The sequence below is a fragment of the Aethalodelphis obliquidens genome, unplaced genomic scaffold (genome assembly GCF_003676395.1).
Source record: "Aethalodelphis obliquidens isolate GAN/ISIS:26980383/991018 unplaced genomic scaffold, ASM367639v1 scaffold4, whole genome shotgun sequence".
Taxonomy (NCBI): domain Eukaryota; kingdom Metazoa; phylum Chordata; class Mammalia; order Artiodactyla; family Delphinidae; genus Aethalodelphis; species Aethalodelphis obliquidens.
Window position 1 is genome coordinate 50821235 of NW_020837948.1, and position 16068 is coordinate 50837302.

The window sequence follows — 16068 nt, forward strand, 5'->3', positions numbered from 1 at the left end:
CCGTTATGCTCCTCTCCATTTCCCAGCCTCCTTTGCAGTTGGGCTGAGGTCATATAATTAGTTAAGGTCAATGAGATGTATCCAGAAATGATTTAAGCTGCTTCCATACCTGTTTTTTCAAACATCCTGTGTAATCTAACAGCTTTCTCTCTCGTTGCCCCTTGTGAATGTGGATGCCACGTTTTTCAGATACTGGTGGTAATTTGCAACAGCCTGGATCTCTGAATCACTCCTTAGAAGAGACAACCTTCAGCAAGCTAACCAACAACAGCCTGTGACAGAAGCAAAAAATAAATATCTGTTGCATTAAAAAAAAAAAAAAACCTGACCTTTTAAAAAAAAACCATAAAAATGATAAATCTATGTATTCCTGCCTCAGACAGTTGAAATACATTTTCAACTTATTTAAGTCTTTAAACATTCATTGGCTAGTCAATTTAAAAATGATCATTAAAAAGAAGCTGCATTATGTCTCGAAAAATATAACATGATTAGTTATCAGATCTCACGTATGAGAAAAATGATCCAAACAAGAAAATAATAAAAATAATTCCCCCAAAAAAGGCCATATGATTGATAGTCTGTTCATCTTTACTAGGTTTTCCAGGGCAATTTTGACAATGATACCCACAGAAAAAACGTCATCGACCCTCCTATCTATGCACGGCACATAAGGATCCTTCCTTGGTCCTGGTATGGGAGGATCACGCTGCGGTCTGAGCTGCTGGGCTGCACAGAGGAGGAGTGAGGAGATCCCACAGCCCACAACCCTCCTCCCTATTTCCCTAAAAGTATCTCCACGGAATGAACTCTGCAAAGTCTATCGGAAACTGAATGGAATTTTTCATGAAATTACGGTAGGCCATTAACTGTCTTCTTAAGGAGGTCTAAGCCTGCCTTTTCAAAGGTTTAATTTGATTTTTATCATTTAAATTTCTTAAGCAACATCACATTAGCTATGAATTACTTTTCGCATTGTTTTCTGACTTCTTCATACTGGTTGAAATATATTAGGCAAAGAAAGTAGCACTCTTGATAGCAAGGGTAAAAAAATCTCATAGTTAGCAAATAAAAGCAAGAGTTGTTAGAGCTTTCATAATCAATACTCAACTTATTCTTATAAAAAGAATACTGCAATGTTAGCAATAAGTTTTTTTTCCCTTCTGTAATGAATCTATATTATCCTAATTATTTCCCTGTGCCTGACAAACACTGTCAGAGTTTATAACCAAAATTTGAAGAAGAATCTGTAACATGCAATACTAACTGAAATTATAATTCTCATCTTACTTCTAATCAGAGATTATGTGATCTTTCTCTTAGTGCTATTCTATATATTATATATTGCCTGAATAAGTCCATACTTTTCCCAATTGACTTTTGTCCTATTACTTGCCTAAAAGAGGTATCATGTTTGTGTGTGTGTGTGTGTATATATACACACGCACATATATATACACATATATATGAAACATGATTATCAGTAGATTGAGCATATTTAGTATCAGTAGATTGAATCTGCAATTCTCTTGTTTTTGAAGGAAGCTATAACTATGTAATCTCCAAATATTTCCTTTATAAAGACCTCAATACTACCATTTTGCAAAATTAACAACAAAATCACATTATGTTTCTTTAAGACAAAATTTAAATCTTTGTTTTGATGGTATTTCCATAGCCTTATCTTTACTTTAAAATAATAGAAAAATTGTTTGTCTACTTTTTTTTTTAGCAAATATTGACATAGTGCTGCATAACTTGGACAAGCATATTCATCATTTCTTTGTTCATCTCTGCACTTCCTGTGAAACTAGAATTTTATTGAGGTTTGAAATTAGTGGTGGTTTCTCAGGAAAGCACAGTGCATAGACATTTGTGAGAAGAGAAGTGTTTACTAATGACAAAAACCATTTTCAGGGTGAAAATTGATTTCTATCTATTTTGCTTCAAAGGTCCTGAAAAAATAATAAGCAATTATCATAATGACTTGTTATTGATAATGAGGTTTCATTGCCATTCTCTCAAATTAAGGCTCACACTGCCTCCATGAAAGTCCTCAACATCTAATTTATAAGCTTTACAAGTATTTGTTTTATAAGGCTTAGACACAGAATTACTGGGGTTTTAAATTGTGTCCTGAAAAAGAAAGTATGGTATGTGTACAAAACATTGACGTCCTGTGCAACACTGCTAAGTTCTTTTTTTCCTTATTATTTGTGCTGCATAACAGAAGCCACTAGAATGTTACTGTCTTGTCTGTCCATGTGTTAACAGCATTTCTTGATGATGTATATATGGAGTGGTCTTCAATCATAGTGAATTTAAAGAGAAAGTCAATCAATCATAATGGCATTTTTAATAAGAGCAAAATTAGGACTGGCTGGCCACGTATTTGTCCTATGCCCACATGCTTTCTACTTCAGGCTCTTATTATAAAATTGTTGATTTGAAGCATCTGAAATGGTGATCAGTTTTTAGCATCTTTCTTTCAAAAACAAAATTGCCATGCCATCAATATCATCTTTTTAAGATAACTTTAAATTAGGAATTTAAGTATTTTTAATTTGCTAAATTTTAAGGTCATGTTACAAATAATTGCTTAGGTCCCAAGCTATACACACACTCACTATGTAGCCAATGGCCCTTATTTCTTTAAAGATTTACTGTCCCACCAAATTTCTAGCCATTTTCTCTTGCAGATTATGCACAATTCTTGATTCTTTTCAGAGTTCTTAAAATTATGAGTAATTTTTTGTAATGATTTACTTTCTCAAAATTATTCATGGATTCTTATAATTATTCATGGATTCTTATGATGTTTGTTTTAAATTTTATTTTACTGGTAGTTTTTTTAAAAAAATTTTTCAAAGGGAGTTTGTTAAAATTTTGTTACCTTTTAGAAATACATACAAATGGCTTTCTGTTGCTTGTGCATTTTCTCTCTGCTCTATATGTTTTTCACCAACATGACGTATCGTGGGATATCTCTTTATCCCATGATGCCCCAAATTAATGACAACAAAGGGATTCCCACATGTGGAAATGTTAATAATTATTGTGAAATAGTATGTACATTTTGTGTCATTTGTATCAATGACAAAGTGAAGCAAATTTATTTAAATTCACAGTAAACCAAGGAAAATCTCATAAGAACAAGGCACAGAAGAATCACCTAGCCTTCACCATATTAAGTAACTATAATATGCTAATTTTATAATCTATGAAATTACAATTTTAAACATATCCAGTTTATCTATGTCTTATTAAAAGCATTTATCATAATCACTAATTCTAATTTTAGGGTTGACTTTCTCTTTCTGAATGGCTTCATAAGGGTTTATGTGAATTTTGAAGACTTGGGGTACTAGTCAACAAATTATGAAATATAATATTCACTGCTGGCATCTGATGTGTCAGTAAGTACAGAAATAACAAAGACACAAATAACCTTTGCAAACTTTCAAGCTGTGTAATACTCTAATGTTGGTTTTTTTCTTTGTATATATACTTAAATCATGTAGGATGTTGTAAAATCAGTATGACCTTGTCTAGTCTTCAAAGTTAAAATAAACTTTTGAAAATCTGGGATACTTTACTTTTGAAGCAGTTGTAATCAAACACATTTGTAAGAACACACAAATTGTCTGAATGTCAATACCCACTACTCCTCTTAACTACATGCTGGTTTACTTTTTCTTTATACAGAAAAATGAAACAAGCACAGAAAAAAAAGGAACTCACAATAGCCTTCAAATGTACATTGATATCAGCCAAATTGGCCTTTCAAAACTTATTAAAATGTGTGCATTTCTCCTGCTTTTAGCTGTGGACATTTTATTGGAATACTAATAACCCAGTCAGTCATTTTTTTGTCTCATGCATATTTAAAGTCTTGTGCTCCAGGATTGATCTGCCTATTGGTAAACAGATGCTATTGCTGTTATTTCTATTGTTTAAGTACATGATTCTCAGGAGTATAATGAAGAGACCTAGTCAATAGTAAGCAATAACACAAACACTAATAGTATATTTATCCATGTAACTTTAGCTGCTGCTTAAAGAAAATCATAACACTTGGCTTCTCCATAAACCCTGTTTCAGCCTCTCTGAAAGTCACTGGTAAAATATTGAGTCTGAGTACTTCCTACTTTTAAGATATTTTCTTAAGATTCAAAAAATTTAGGGAAAAAAATGAGATATTTATTAAATGTTGACTCAGTTGTGCTTCAGTGAATCTCTGATAGTTCTTATATTAACATATATGTTTATGTATTCATACATGTTCCTATTTAACTGCATTTTAATGTGAATGGTTCAACAGGGTTCCATTGTTTGCCTAATTTTCACACACAAGCACACACAAATGTGTTTATATTAAATACAAGCAATTATATATATATATATATATATATATATATATATATATATATATATCTTTTTTCAATAAGGCCAATAAAGAATTATGACAACATCTATATAGGATAAAAAGTCATTGTGGTAACAGAATAATTATTCAACAGAAAATTTTCAACTATGAGACTTGTAAAATTACTGGTTCAAGAACATTTCCAAGGAGGAAAGTCTGATCCTGTGGAAGTTGGACTTTAAAAATCTACTAAAGGTAACTTCATGAATGGAAAATATTCTCTCTATAACCGAAAATTTTAACACATACAGCACTTCAGCTTTGAGTACATGATTTTAAGTGGAGATTTTGATAAATAAACATTAATTTTTACTGTTAGAAGTGCCTTGCTCTCTCTTCCCAAAGACTAGTTTAAAACGATATTAACAATAGAGTTAGTGTGTTACTTATTTGTGAAAAATATTGCCACAAAGGTTTCTTTGAGATGCAAAAGGACCCTCTCACCTGAGCAGTTAAAGTGGAGGATTAAACCACTTTGCTGATGGAGAAATATCTGAACTACCCTGAAAGAGAATGCATTGTCATTGTCCTTACAAAAAAGAATACCTAGGGTAAGTAGCAACTTTTCCATTGGTTTTGAAGGGGGAAACAGGATTCCTTGATTCTACTGCAGTAAGTAGCTATGATCCCTATTGGATATTTCAACATTGCCACCAAATAAAGTATTTTCCACAGTAGGCAAATGGCACTTACTCAAAGACTTATTTCTGTTAGATGAATTTGGTAGCAGAAATAGGAAAAAATTTTTGGAAAAAACTTCTCATTTAGTTGTTTTTGCATATCTTGGCAGGAGTTGACTTAGCCATTTTGAAAACACTAATGCTGTGGAAATATGGCATAGGAGCATCAACAAATGGTCATCACATGACATGATTAAGCATTGCATAGGTGACTGCCTCTAATTTAATTTTAACGTCCTCAAGGGCATGAACCACACTCTTCCATATTTTCCATATTTATGTAAAATCCCCATAGTACCATTCATATGCCCACATAAAAATATGTTAATAATGATGATGAATGGTGACATAAGCTCAACCTGCTGCCACCTGGGAAAAAAGTAGTGGTAGTGAGACTGATGGTGCATTCAAACAATACATCCCCCACGACCAGTGTGGAAACAGCTTTGAGAGAACTTCCCTAGGCATCAGGCCAAAACACTGTAGAAGATTAACCAGAAGACTACTGGGAGTAGGCTTCATACATATGACACAGAAGGAATATTTTCAGTGATAAATGACTTAAATGACAAATTAAACATAGATTTACACATATTTTATAATATTCCCACTTTTATAAATGTAAAGAAAAAAATAATGAAAAGGACTTGCCTTTCAGGAAGAGAACCATAGTGGGCCAGCAGCTCTGGAAGAGATAATTAGTACAGCACTTCTCAAGGCCAATGGCATTTTCCACCTGGACCTGGGAAAGAATTGAACAGTATGTCACAAAGGAAGCACTAAATAATCAACTTCAAGAGTTTAACTTCTTCAGTTCTCAAGTTTTAGGTAATGATAGGGATTTTTTATTTTTTTTAACAATAGAAGCATCTTGCTATGATCTGAAGTTATGTCCTCCCACAAATTCATATGTTGAAATCCTAACCCCCAAATGTGATGGTATAGTAGGTTGGGACTATGGTGTAGGGGATTAGTTCGTGAGAGTGGAACCCTCATGAATGGAATTAGTGCTCTCATAACAGAGCCCCCTTAGAGCTCCTCATCCCCTTCTACCCAGTAAAACATTAGCTATGAACCTGCAAGCTGACCCTCACCAGAAAGCAACCATGCTGGTATCTTGAACTTCGATTTCACAGCTTCGAGAACTGTGAGCCATGAGTTTCTGTTGTTTATAAGTTAGCCTGCCTATAGTATTTAGTAATAGCAGCCCTAATAGACTAAGACACATCTCAGAAAGGAATCTGTTTTTAGTGGTATAAATACCTTGATAAGTTGCTCGGGATGTGGACCTATAAACAATAGTAAAATGTTTTTCAAATTTCCAGTGCAGAGAAATTGGTGGGTAAGGACTAATATTTCTTTGTTTAATTAAATACATTAGGCAAGGAGAAGAGCAGAGGGGAAGGGAAGGGAGGAATAAGTCCACTGTAAAGGTTCTTTCACGAAACATTTTTATTTCACTTATATTCCTGTGTATATATGTATTCTTGATCACCATGCTAATTATTGTTCTTACTCTGAAACAGCCATTAAAAGTTTGAAAGCCACTGCAGTAGGGTCCCTGAACAGTTTTCTAAACAAACACATGGTACCTCTTGGCTGACAGGTATGCTGGTGGCCCAGTGTGAGTTTAGAGCCAGAATTGGAGGGATCCTGTTAATAGGAGGCTTTTAGAGGCTGGATACGGACAGAGGAGGCATGTGGTGTTGGAGGTCTAAGAGACTTTAAGAAAACAAATAAAGATACTATACAGAGAATTGTGTGAAGTTTTTCTTTGTGGTGGGAAAAGCCCTTTGTCCTTTTCCCCTTAAAATATTCTAATAAAATAAGTTTTTTCCTCTTCCATTTCATTGTTAGGGAAGATGCACCCAGGTGTTGAATACAGCCCGAAGGTGGGTGTGTAGCATGAGCAGAGGCTGCCTGTGGGGACCTGGCACTTGGGGGATTAAATAAACTGCAGATTTATATATTGGTTTGTTCTTTTGAATAGACATTGATGCTTTTTTTTTTAATGGATTTTTCTACAGTCACTTCTAGTTTAGAAGTCCATAATCTGATTCCCACCACACCATGAATCTAAACTTTTAAGCCTTTCAGAAACTCATACTACTAATTCCATGCTTGAGAGTTTTCCTACCTAAACCTAATATCACAAATACTTATAACTCCAAACGATAGCATTAGGCTGTATTTCATGACCTGTAAAATACTGAAATGTTTTCCCTTTCACTGGAGATATAAAAGCTAAATTCTTTCATAAATAACACTGTAGAAACTACTAAATTAAGAGAAGATTAAGATTAACCAACCTCTTTTAAAAATCCTTCTTTGAATACAATCATACCTCAAGAAACAAGAAAAATCTCAAATAAACAACCTAACCTACACCTAAAGCAATTAGAGAAAGAAGAATAAATGAAACCCAAAGTTAGTAGAAGGAAAGAAACCATAAAGATCAGAGCAGAAATCAATGAAATAGAGACAAAGAAAACAATAGAAAACATCAATAAAACTATTAGCTGGTTCTTTGAGAAGATAAACAAAGTTGATAAACCTTTAGCCAGACTCATCAAGAAAAAATGGGAGAGGACTCAAATCAATAAAATTAGAAATGAAAAAGATGTTATAACTGACACCACAGAAATACAAAGAATCATAAGAGACTACTACAAGCAACTCTATGCCAATAAAATGGACAACCTGGAAAAAATGGACAAATTCTCAGAAAGGTACAGTCCCTCAAGACTGAACCAGGAAGAAAGAAAATATGAACAGACCAATCACAAGTAATGAAATTGAAACTGATTAAAATCTTCCAACAAATGAAAGTCCAGGACCAGATGGCTTCACAGGCGAATTCAAACATTTAGAGAAGATCTAACACCTATCCTTCTTAAACTCCTCCAAAAAATAACAGAGGAAGGACCACTCCCAAACCCATTCTACGAGGCCACCATCACCCTGATACCAAAACCAGACAAAGATATCACCAGAAAAAGAAAAAATATCAGTGATGAACATAGATGCAAAAGTCCTCAACAAAATACTAGCAAACAGAATCCAACAACACATTAAAAGGATTATACACCATGAACAAGTGGGATTTATCCCAGGGATGCCAGGATTGTTCAATATACGCAAAAGTGATACACCACATTAACGAACGGAAGAATAAAAACCATATGATCATCTAAATAGATGCAGAAAAAGCTTTTGACAAAATTGAATACGCATTTATGATAAAAACTTTCCAGAAAGTGGGCATAGAGGGAACCTACCTCAATATAATAAAGGTCATATATGAAAAATCCACAGCTAACATCATACTCGGGGGGGAAAACTGAAAGCATTTCCTTGAAGATCAAGAAGAAGAAAAGGATGTCCACTCTCACCACTTTTATTCAACATAGTTTTGGAAGTCCTAACCATGGCAATCAGAGAAGAAAAAGAAATAAAAGGAATACAACATGGAAAAGAAGAAGTAAAACTGTCACTGTTTGCAGATGACATGATACTATACATAGAAAATCCTAAAGATGCCACCAGAAAACTACTAGAGCTAATGAATGAATTTAGTAAAGTTGGAGGATACAAAGTTAATATACAGAAACCTGTTGCATTCCCATAAACCAACAATGAAATATCAGAAAGAGAAATTAAGGAAACACTCCCATTTACCATTGCATCAAAAAGAATAAAATACCTAGGAATAAACCTACATAAGGAGGCAAAAGACCTGTACTCAGAAAACTATAAGACACTGATGAAAGAAATCAATGGTGATGCAGACAGATGGAAAGATATACCATGTTCTTGGATTGGAAGAATCAATATTGTCAAAATGACTATACTATCCAAAGCAATCTATGGATTCAGTGCAATCCCTATCAAATTACCAACAGCATTTTTCACAGAATTAGAACAAAAAAATTTTACAACTTGTATGAAACACAAAAGACCCTGAATAGCCAAATCAATCTTGAGAAAGAAAAATGAAGCTGGAGGAATCAGGCACCCTGACTATAAACTATACTACAAAGCTACAGTCATCAAGACACTATGGTACTGGCACAAAAACAGAAATATACAGCAGTGGAACAGGATAGAAAGTCCAGAGATAAACCCACACAACTATGGTCACCTAATCTATTACAAAGGAGGCAAGAATATACAATGGAGAAAAGAGAGCCTCTTCAGTAAGTGGTGCTGGGAGAACTGGACAGCTACATGTAAAAAAATATGAAATTAAAACACTCCCTAATGTCACACACAAAAATAAACTCAAAATGGGTTAAAGACCTAAATGTAAGGCCAGACACTGTAAAACTCTTAGAGAAAAACATAGGCAGAACACTCGGACATAAATCACAGCAAGATCTTTTTTCATCCGCCTCCTAGAGTAATGAAAATAAAAATAAACAAATGGGATCTAATTAAACTTAAAAGCTTTGGCACAGAAAAGGAAACCATAAACAAAGCAATAAGACACCCCCCAGAATGGGAGAAAACATTTGCAAACAATGCAACTGACAAGGGATTAATCTCCAAAATATACAAACAGCTCATAAAGCTCAATATCAAAAAATAAACAACCCGGGCTTCCCTGGTGGCACAGTGGTTGAGAGTCCGCCTGCCGATGCAGGGGACACGGGTTCGTGCCCCGGTCTGGGAAGATCCCACATGCCGCGGAGCGGCTGGGCCCATGAGCCATGGCCGCTGGGACTGCACGTCCGGAGCCTGTGCTCCACGGCCGGAGAGGCCACAGCAGTGAGAGGCCCACGTACTGCAAAAAATAAATAAATAAATAAATAAATAACCCAATCAAACCATGGGTGGAAGATCTAAATAGACATTTTTCCAAAGAAGTTATACAGATGTCTAAAAATCACATGAAAAGATGCTCAACATCACTAATTATCAGAGAAATGCAAATCAAAACTATAATGAGGCATCACCTCACACCGGTCAGAATGGCCATCATCAAAAACTCTACAAGCAATAAGTGCTGGAGATGGTGTGGAGAAAAGGGAACCCTCCTACACTGTTGATGGGAATGTAAAGTGGTACAGCCACTATGGAGAACAGTATGAAGGTTCCTTAATAAACTAAAAATAGAATTACCATATGACCCAACAATCCCACTCATAGACATATACCCAGAGAAAACCATAATTCAAAGAGATACATGCACCCCAATGCACTATTTACAATAGCCAGAATGTGGAAGCAACCTTAATGTCCATCAACAGATGAATGGATAAAGAAGATGTGGTACATATATACAATGGAATATTACTCAGCCATAAAAAAAGAATGAAATAATGGGTAGACCTAGAGATGGTCATATTGAGTGAAGTAAGTCAAACACAGAAAGACAAATGTCATCTGATATTGCTTATATGTGGAATCTTAAAAAAAGTGTATAAATGAACTTAGTTACAAAACAGAAATAGAGTCACAGATGTAGAAAACAAACTTATGGTTACCAGGGGATAAGGGGAGGCAGGGATAAATTGGGAGATTGGAATTGAAATATACACACTATTATATATAAAATAGATAACTAATAAGAACCTACTGTATAGCACAGGGAACTCTACTCAACAATCTGTAATGGCCTATATGGGAAAAGAATCTAAAAAAAGAGTGGATATACATATCTGTATAACTGATTAACTTTGGTGTACACCTGAAACTAACACAACATTGTAAATCAACTATACCCCAATAAAAATTTTTAAATAAATAAATAGTGTAAAATGGGGAAAAAATCAATTAATTCATAATACATTGTTTCTGCCTTTTATTCAGCAGCACTATTTTTGAAGGTAATAGTTAAAACCCATCAATAAGAATAGCAATAAAACATTACTTAAGGGAAATTTCCTGCACATCCTAAAATATATATATATATTCCCCGGAAGCTGAAGTCATTTGTGTTTTATTTACTTGTTTGGTGTTTTAACTGTTCTGAATTGCAGACATTGAAATTTCGATATAAATTGTGTATAACATACCTAAATCCTTCTAAACTATCTATTTGAATAAAATCTTGTAATAGCAAGTTCCATGGGAAAAAAAAATCCTTCTTTGAGGAAAATTTAAGAACTATGCAAGGTTCTGGAAATACAAAGATGCAAAGACTCTGACCTTCAGGAGCTCACAGTCTGGAGGGTGGGAGTGGGGGTGGGGGGAGACAAGGAAGCCAACAATCATATCGGGTGCTGTGACAAAAATATGCTCAAAGTGCAAAGAGAACACAAGGACTCACACCAGTAAATGAAGTAGGTCAGGCAAAGCACCCTGGGGGAGGGGACATCTGAAATGACATCAAAACTGTCTAAATTAATACTCGTGACCCCTGAAACCTCCAGTTTACTATTCATGACAACTCTAGGAAGAACTGATTAACATTTCCTCTTTGGAAGAGGAGAAAGAAAAGCTAAAAGAGGTTAGGAGATTTGCCCAAGATATAGGGCGCTGATCTGTACCTAGATCTGATGATATCCTACTGCAATACCCTTTTCCTTTTTTTAAGTCAAAAGCTGCTGAAAATGTGTTTCGTTACATACTGGTACTTAACAGGAATGATTTGCCTCCAAACGAGCAGTTATTGTTTATTTTGCAACTTTGCATATTATCCTAAATAACTGAATATACCAGTACCTTTCTTTTTTTTTTTTTTTTTTTTTTTTTTTTTTTTTTTTTGTGGTACGCAGGCCTCTTAACTGTTGTGGCCTCTCCCGTTGCGGAACAGAGGCTCCGGACGCGCAGGCTCAGCGGCCATGGCTGACAGGCCTAGCCACTCTGCGGCATGTGGGATCTTCCCGGATCGGGGCACGAACCCGTGTCCCCTGAATCGGCAGGCGGACTCAAAACCACTGTGCCACCAGTGAAGCCCTTACGTAGTTTTTGAAATAACTCATTACTGGGTGAGGTGTTGCTCATCACACGAATATATGAGGAAAGATCCTCAAATGATGAACAGCTAATGACTACTGTGAGATATTTCATAGCATCGATTTTTTAAAAGGAGAATAATAAACCCCAAATGTCAAAGTATCTACTATCCCAAGACACAGTAAATAGCCTATCCCCATGTGTACAGCATGAGAAGGTTAATGTAATAATCAAAACATTTATACTTAAGAAAATTTTGAGAATAGCATTCAATAGATAAGAGAAACCACAGGTATCTTCAATTTTTTAAAAAGGGTTCCAAGTAACACACAAAAAAACCAAAAACATAAAACCACCTCTTCCTGAGTTCTAGTACCCCATTTATGAGTTAACATACTCTTGACTAGAAGAGTAGCTGAGTAGTGCACAATATCTTAGGAAATCAAGCATGTGTACTAACACAATTTAAGGAATCAACTTCTTAACAATAAATAGTTGGCATTATCTTTTTCATCCCCTGGTGACTTTTCATTTAGTAGAATTAGGAGCTTAACCAGTGACTAATAACCCTGTGCAACCTCATGAAATCAGTAAATGAAATTTCTATAGCTTGATTTAAATAGTCAATTCTCTGTCAATGATTCATCAGTGAACCAGAATAAGCTGAAAGAATCTTAGACAACTAGAATTAAGGGACCATCAACTCTGGGATGCATTTGTTTAAATGTTTAATTCCCTAGGTTTCATTCATCCAATATCTAAATGTGTTCAAGAAAAGGTAGTATAACCTAAGTAAGTCTTTAGTATTTCTAATGACCAATGAATCTTACCCCTAATATTTGAATTATATCCTTGATAAAGCTGAAATCATATATTTCACTAAAATCAGAAAACTGGTAGTTACGGTCTTTTTGTGATTACTCTGTTTTTGCCCTCTCAGTTCTCGTTAGTGTTTTTTAAATCTACTCAATATTTTAGATAATCTTCTGAAAATATAAGGCCTCAAACTGGATAAGGCACATTGAATACAGTGAAAAGATCATTTATGATCCTTATCTTGTTTATCTTTTTAGTAGGCTTATTTTACAGTAGCACCTATAAGCTTGAAAGATGTTCAGTCTGTAGTCTAATATGAGTACCTGATTTATCTCTAATGCATTTCTGCACATGAACTTATTCTAGGTCTTGGTTTGGGCCAATATTCTTTTCCTTATTAAGCACATTGTCATATATGCATTCCTATTTCTTTTTTAAAAAACATTTTCACGGTAAATAATGATTTGAAACCTGTGCTGCAGGCACTCTCTCATCTAAGAAATAATTTGAGTCTACTAAAGGCAAAACAAAAAGACTCATGAAAATATCAAGGGTGAAATTTATGTCCATGGCATCTGTGTACGGTCAAATAGATTGTGCCATGCACAAAGGAGACAGGCCAAGGGATGTGAGTGAAGCCTGAAGTCTAGCCTCTTTCCCATTTGGCAAGCTCAAACCCTGAGGAAGATCTGTCCACAGAAAGTGACTTTGTGTGTATCATATTCCCACAAGAGGCACTTTTGCTAATTTTAATTAGCATCTTATATTCTGGGGATAGAGGCTTGATTAGTTTCAATGCCCAACTACCACTTTTATTAAGCCAATCTTCCAGTATAGGAGACTATTATTATTTTACATTTTTGTAATATATTTAGCATATTCTAAATATTTCCTACCCTAGTATAACCTTAAGCATAAAAATGAAAATTCAAGGTTTTGCTTCAATCTCCCCTCCACTGATGGTACTACAGATTACAAGTTGCACCTAAAATGGGTATGGAGGTCCTCTTTTTCCACCCCTTACTCCTGCCTTTAAAAATGGCTAGAATAGGGGAGTGGCCACAATGGCAGAGTAGAAAGACCCTGAATTCACCTCCTTTCATGAGCAAATGAAAATTGCAACTATCTGCAGAACAAACATTGATGAAAAAGACTAGAAACTACCAGAAAAGATTTTCTACAACTAAAGACATAAAGAAGGAACTACAAGGAGATGGGTAGGAGGGACAGACTTGTGATATAATCAAATGCCATACCCTCCCGGTGGGTGACCCACAAACTGGAGAATAATTATATTGCAGAGGTTCTCCCACAGGAGTGAGAGTTCTGAGCCCCATATCAGGATCCCCAGCCCAGGGGCCCAGCACAAGGAAGACAAGCCTCCAGAACATTCAGCTTTGAAGGCTAGTGGGGCTTAACTGAAGGAGCCTCATTGGACTGGGGAAAAGAGAGACTTCACTCTTAAAGGGTACATGCAAAATCCACATGCACCAGATCCCAGCGAAAAAGCAGCAATTTGATAGGAGCCTGGGCCAGACCTACCTGCTGATCTAGGAGAGTCTCCTGGTGAGATGGGGGTTGGGGGGTTGAGGCAGCTGTGGCTCGCCCTAGGTACTTATACAATGGTGGCAGACATATTGGGGAACATTCAAACACATGAACACGGCTATTGGCAGCTGCCATCTTGGCTCATCAGACCAAGATGTGACCCCACCCAACAACCTGTGCTGGGATGCCTCAGGCCAAACAGGAAGCAGACAGGCTTCCTAAAGACGACATGCCCCTAGACACGGTCCTGCCCACCAGACAGGGCCAAGGCCCAGCTCCACTCTCCAATGAGCAGGCACCAGCCCTTCCCAACAGGAAACCTGCACAGGCCAATAGACCAACATCATCCTCCAGGGGGCAGACACCAGAAGCATAAAAATTATGATCCCACAGCCTGCCAGACCCTATCCTGGGACCAACTGGGCCCTGGCGCTGCCCACCAGCAGGCCAACAAAACCTTTGGGACACCCCAGAACCCAAAGCCAACTGTGTGAAGAACCTCCCCCTCAACCAACAATCTGAAATGAGCTCTGAGATCCGTGAGCCCTGCAGCCAGACTCCAGGTACCAGCTCTGCCTGCCAGGAGTCTGGCAAAATCCCCAGGATCTACCTTCATCTGTCAGTGGGTGGGCAATAGCCCCAGAGTCTTAGGAACTCTTACCACCCACCAGTGAGCCAGCACTAGCCCCAGAGCCCTGTAGGGTTCTGCAACCAGCTATCTCATGACCAGGACACACTAAACAGCAGGCAGCAGCATCCATACAAGGTAGGGCCTGGCAACCAACTGGACTAGGAACCAACCAAACCTACCAGACCACCCACATGGTCAGCCCATCACATCAGAAGGACCCATGCAACCCTCTTAGGGGGAACCCCTAGAGTATACTGCTTGGGGAGTAAGGGGAGTGAACTGCTGGGATGCATAGGACATCTCCTACACAAGGCCACTTCTCCAAAGTTGAGAAATATAACTAAACTACCACATAAAAATACAAATAGCAACTTAGATAAAATGAGGCAGCAGAGGAAAATATTTCAGATAACGGAACAAGATAAAACCCTGGAACAATTAACTGACGTGGAGATAGGCAGTGTACCCAAGAAAGAGTTCAAAGTAATGATCATAAAGATGATCAAAGAACTCTGGAGAATGGATGCACAGAGCAAGAAGTTAGAAGTTTTTAACAAAGTATTAGAAAATATAAATAACCACCAGAGATGAAGAATACAATAATCGAAATGAAAAATACACTAGAGGAATCAATAGTAGACTAAGGATTCAGAAGAACGCATCAGTGAGCTGGAAGACAAAGTAGTGGAAATCACTGCCACTGAACAGAAAAAAGAATGAAATGAAAACAATTTAAGAGACCTCTGTGAAAACATCAGGCACACTATAATATTCACATTATAGGGATCCCAGAAGGAGACAATAGAGAGAAAGAGCCTGAGAAGATATTTAAAGAGATAATAGTTGAAAACCTCCCCAGTATGGAAAAGGAAACAGTCACCCAAGTCCAGGAAGCACAGAGAGACCCATGCAGGATTAACCCAAAGGGGAACACACCAAGACACATGGTAATCAAAATGACAAAAATTAAAGAAAGAATATTAAAAGCAGCAAAGGAAAAGCAACAAATAACAAACAAGGGAACTCCCATAAGCCTATCAGCTGATTTTCCAACAGAAACTCTGTAG

At 36.5% G+C, this 16068-nt stretch overlaps 1 protein-coding gene across 2 annotated transcripts in view; it reads left to right on the forward strand.

Moving 5' to 3' along the window:
• The window catches only part of EDIL3 (EGF like and discoidin domains 3), a 429857-nt gene extending 426267 nt beyond the window's left edge, over positions 1–3590 (forward strand). For both annotated transcript variants that reach the window (XM_027100685.1, XM_027100686.1), the window contains one exon: positions 599–3590. In XM_027100685.1, coding sequence (XP_026956486.1) covers positions 599–748 — 150 coding nt within the window. In that variant the 3' untranslated portion in view covers positions 749–3590. The remainder of the gene's footprint in view (positions 1–598) is intronic.
• The last annotated feature ends 12478 nt before the right edge of the window (positions 3591–16068 follow it).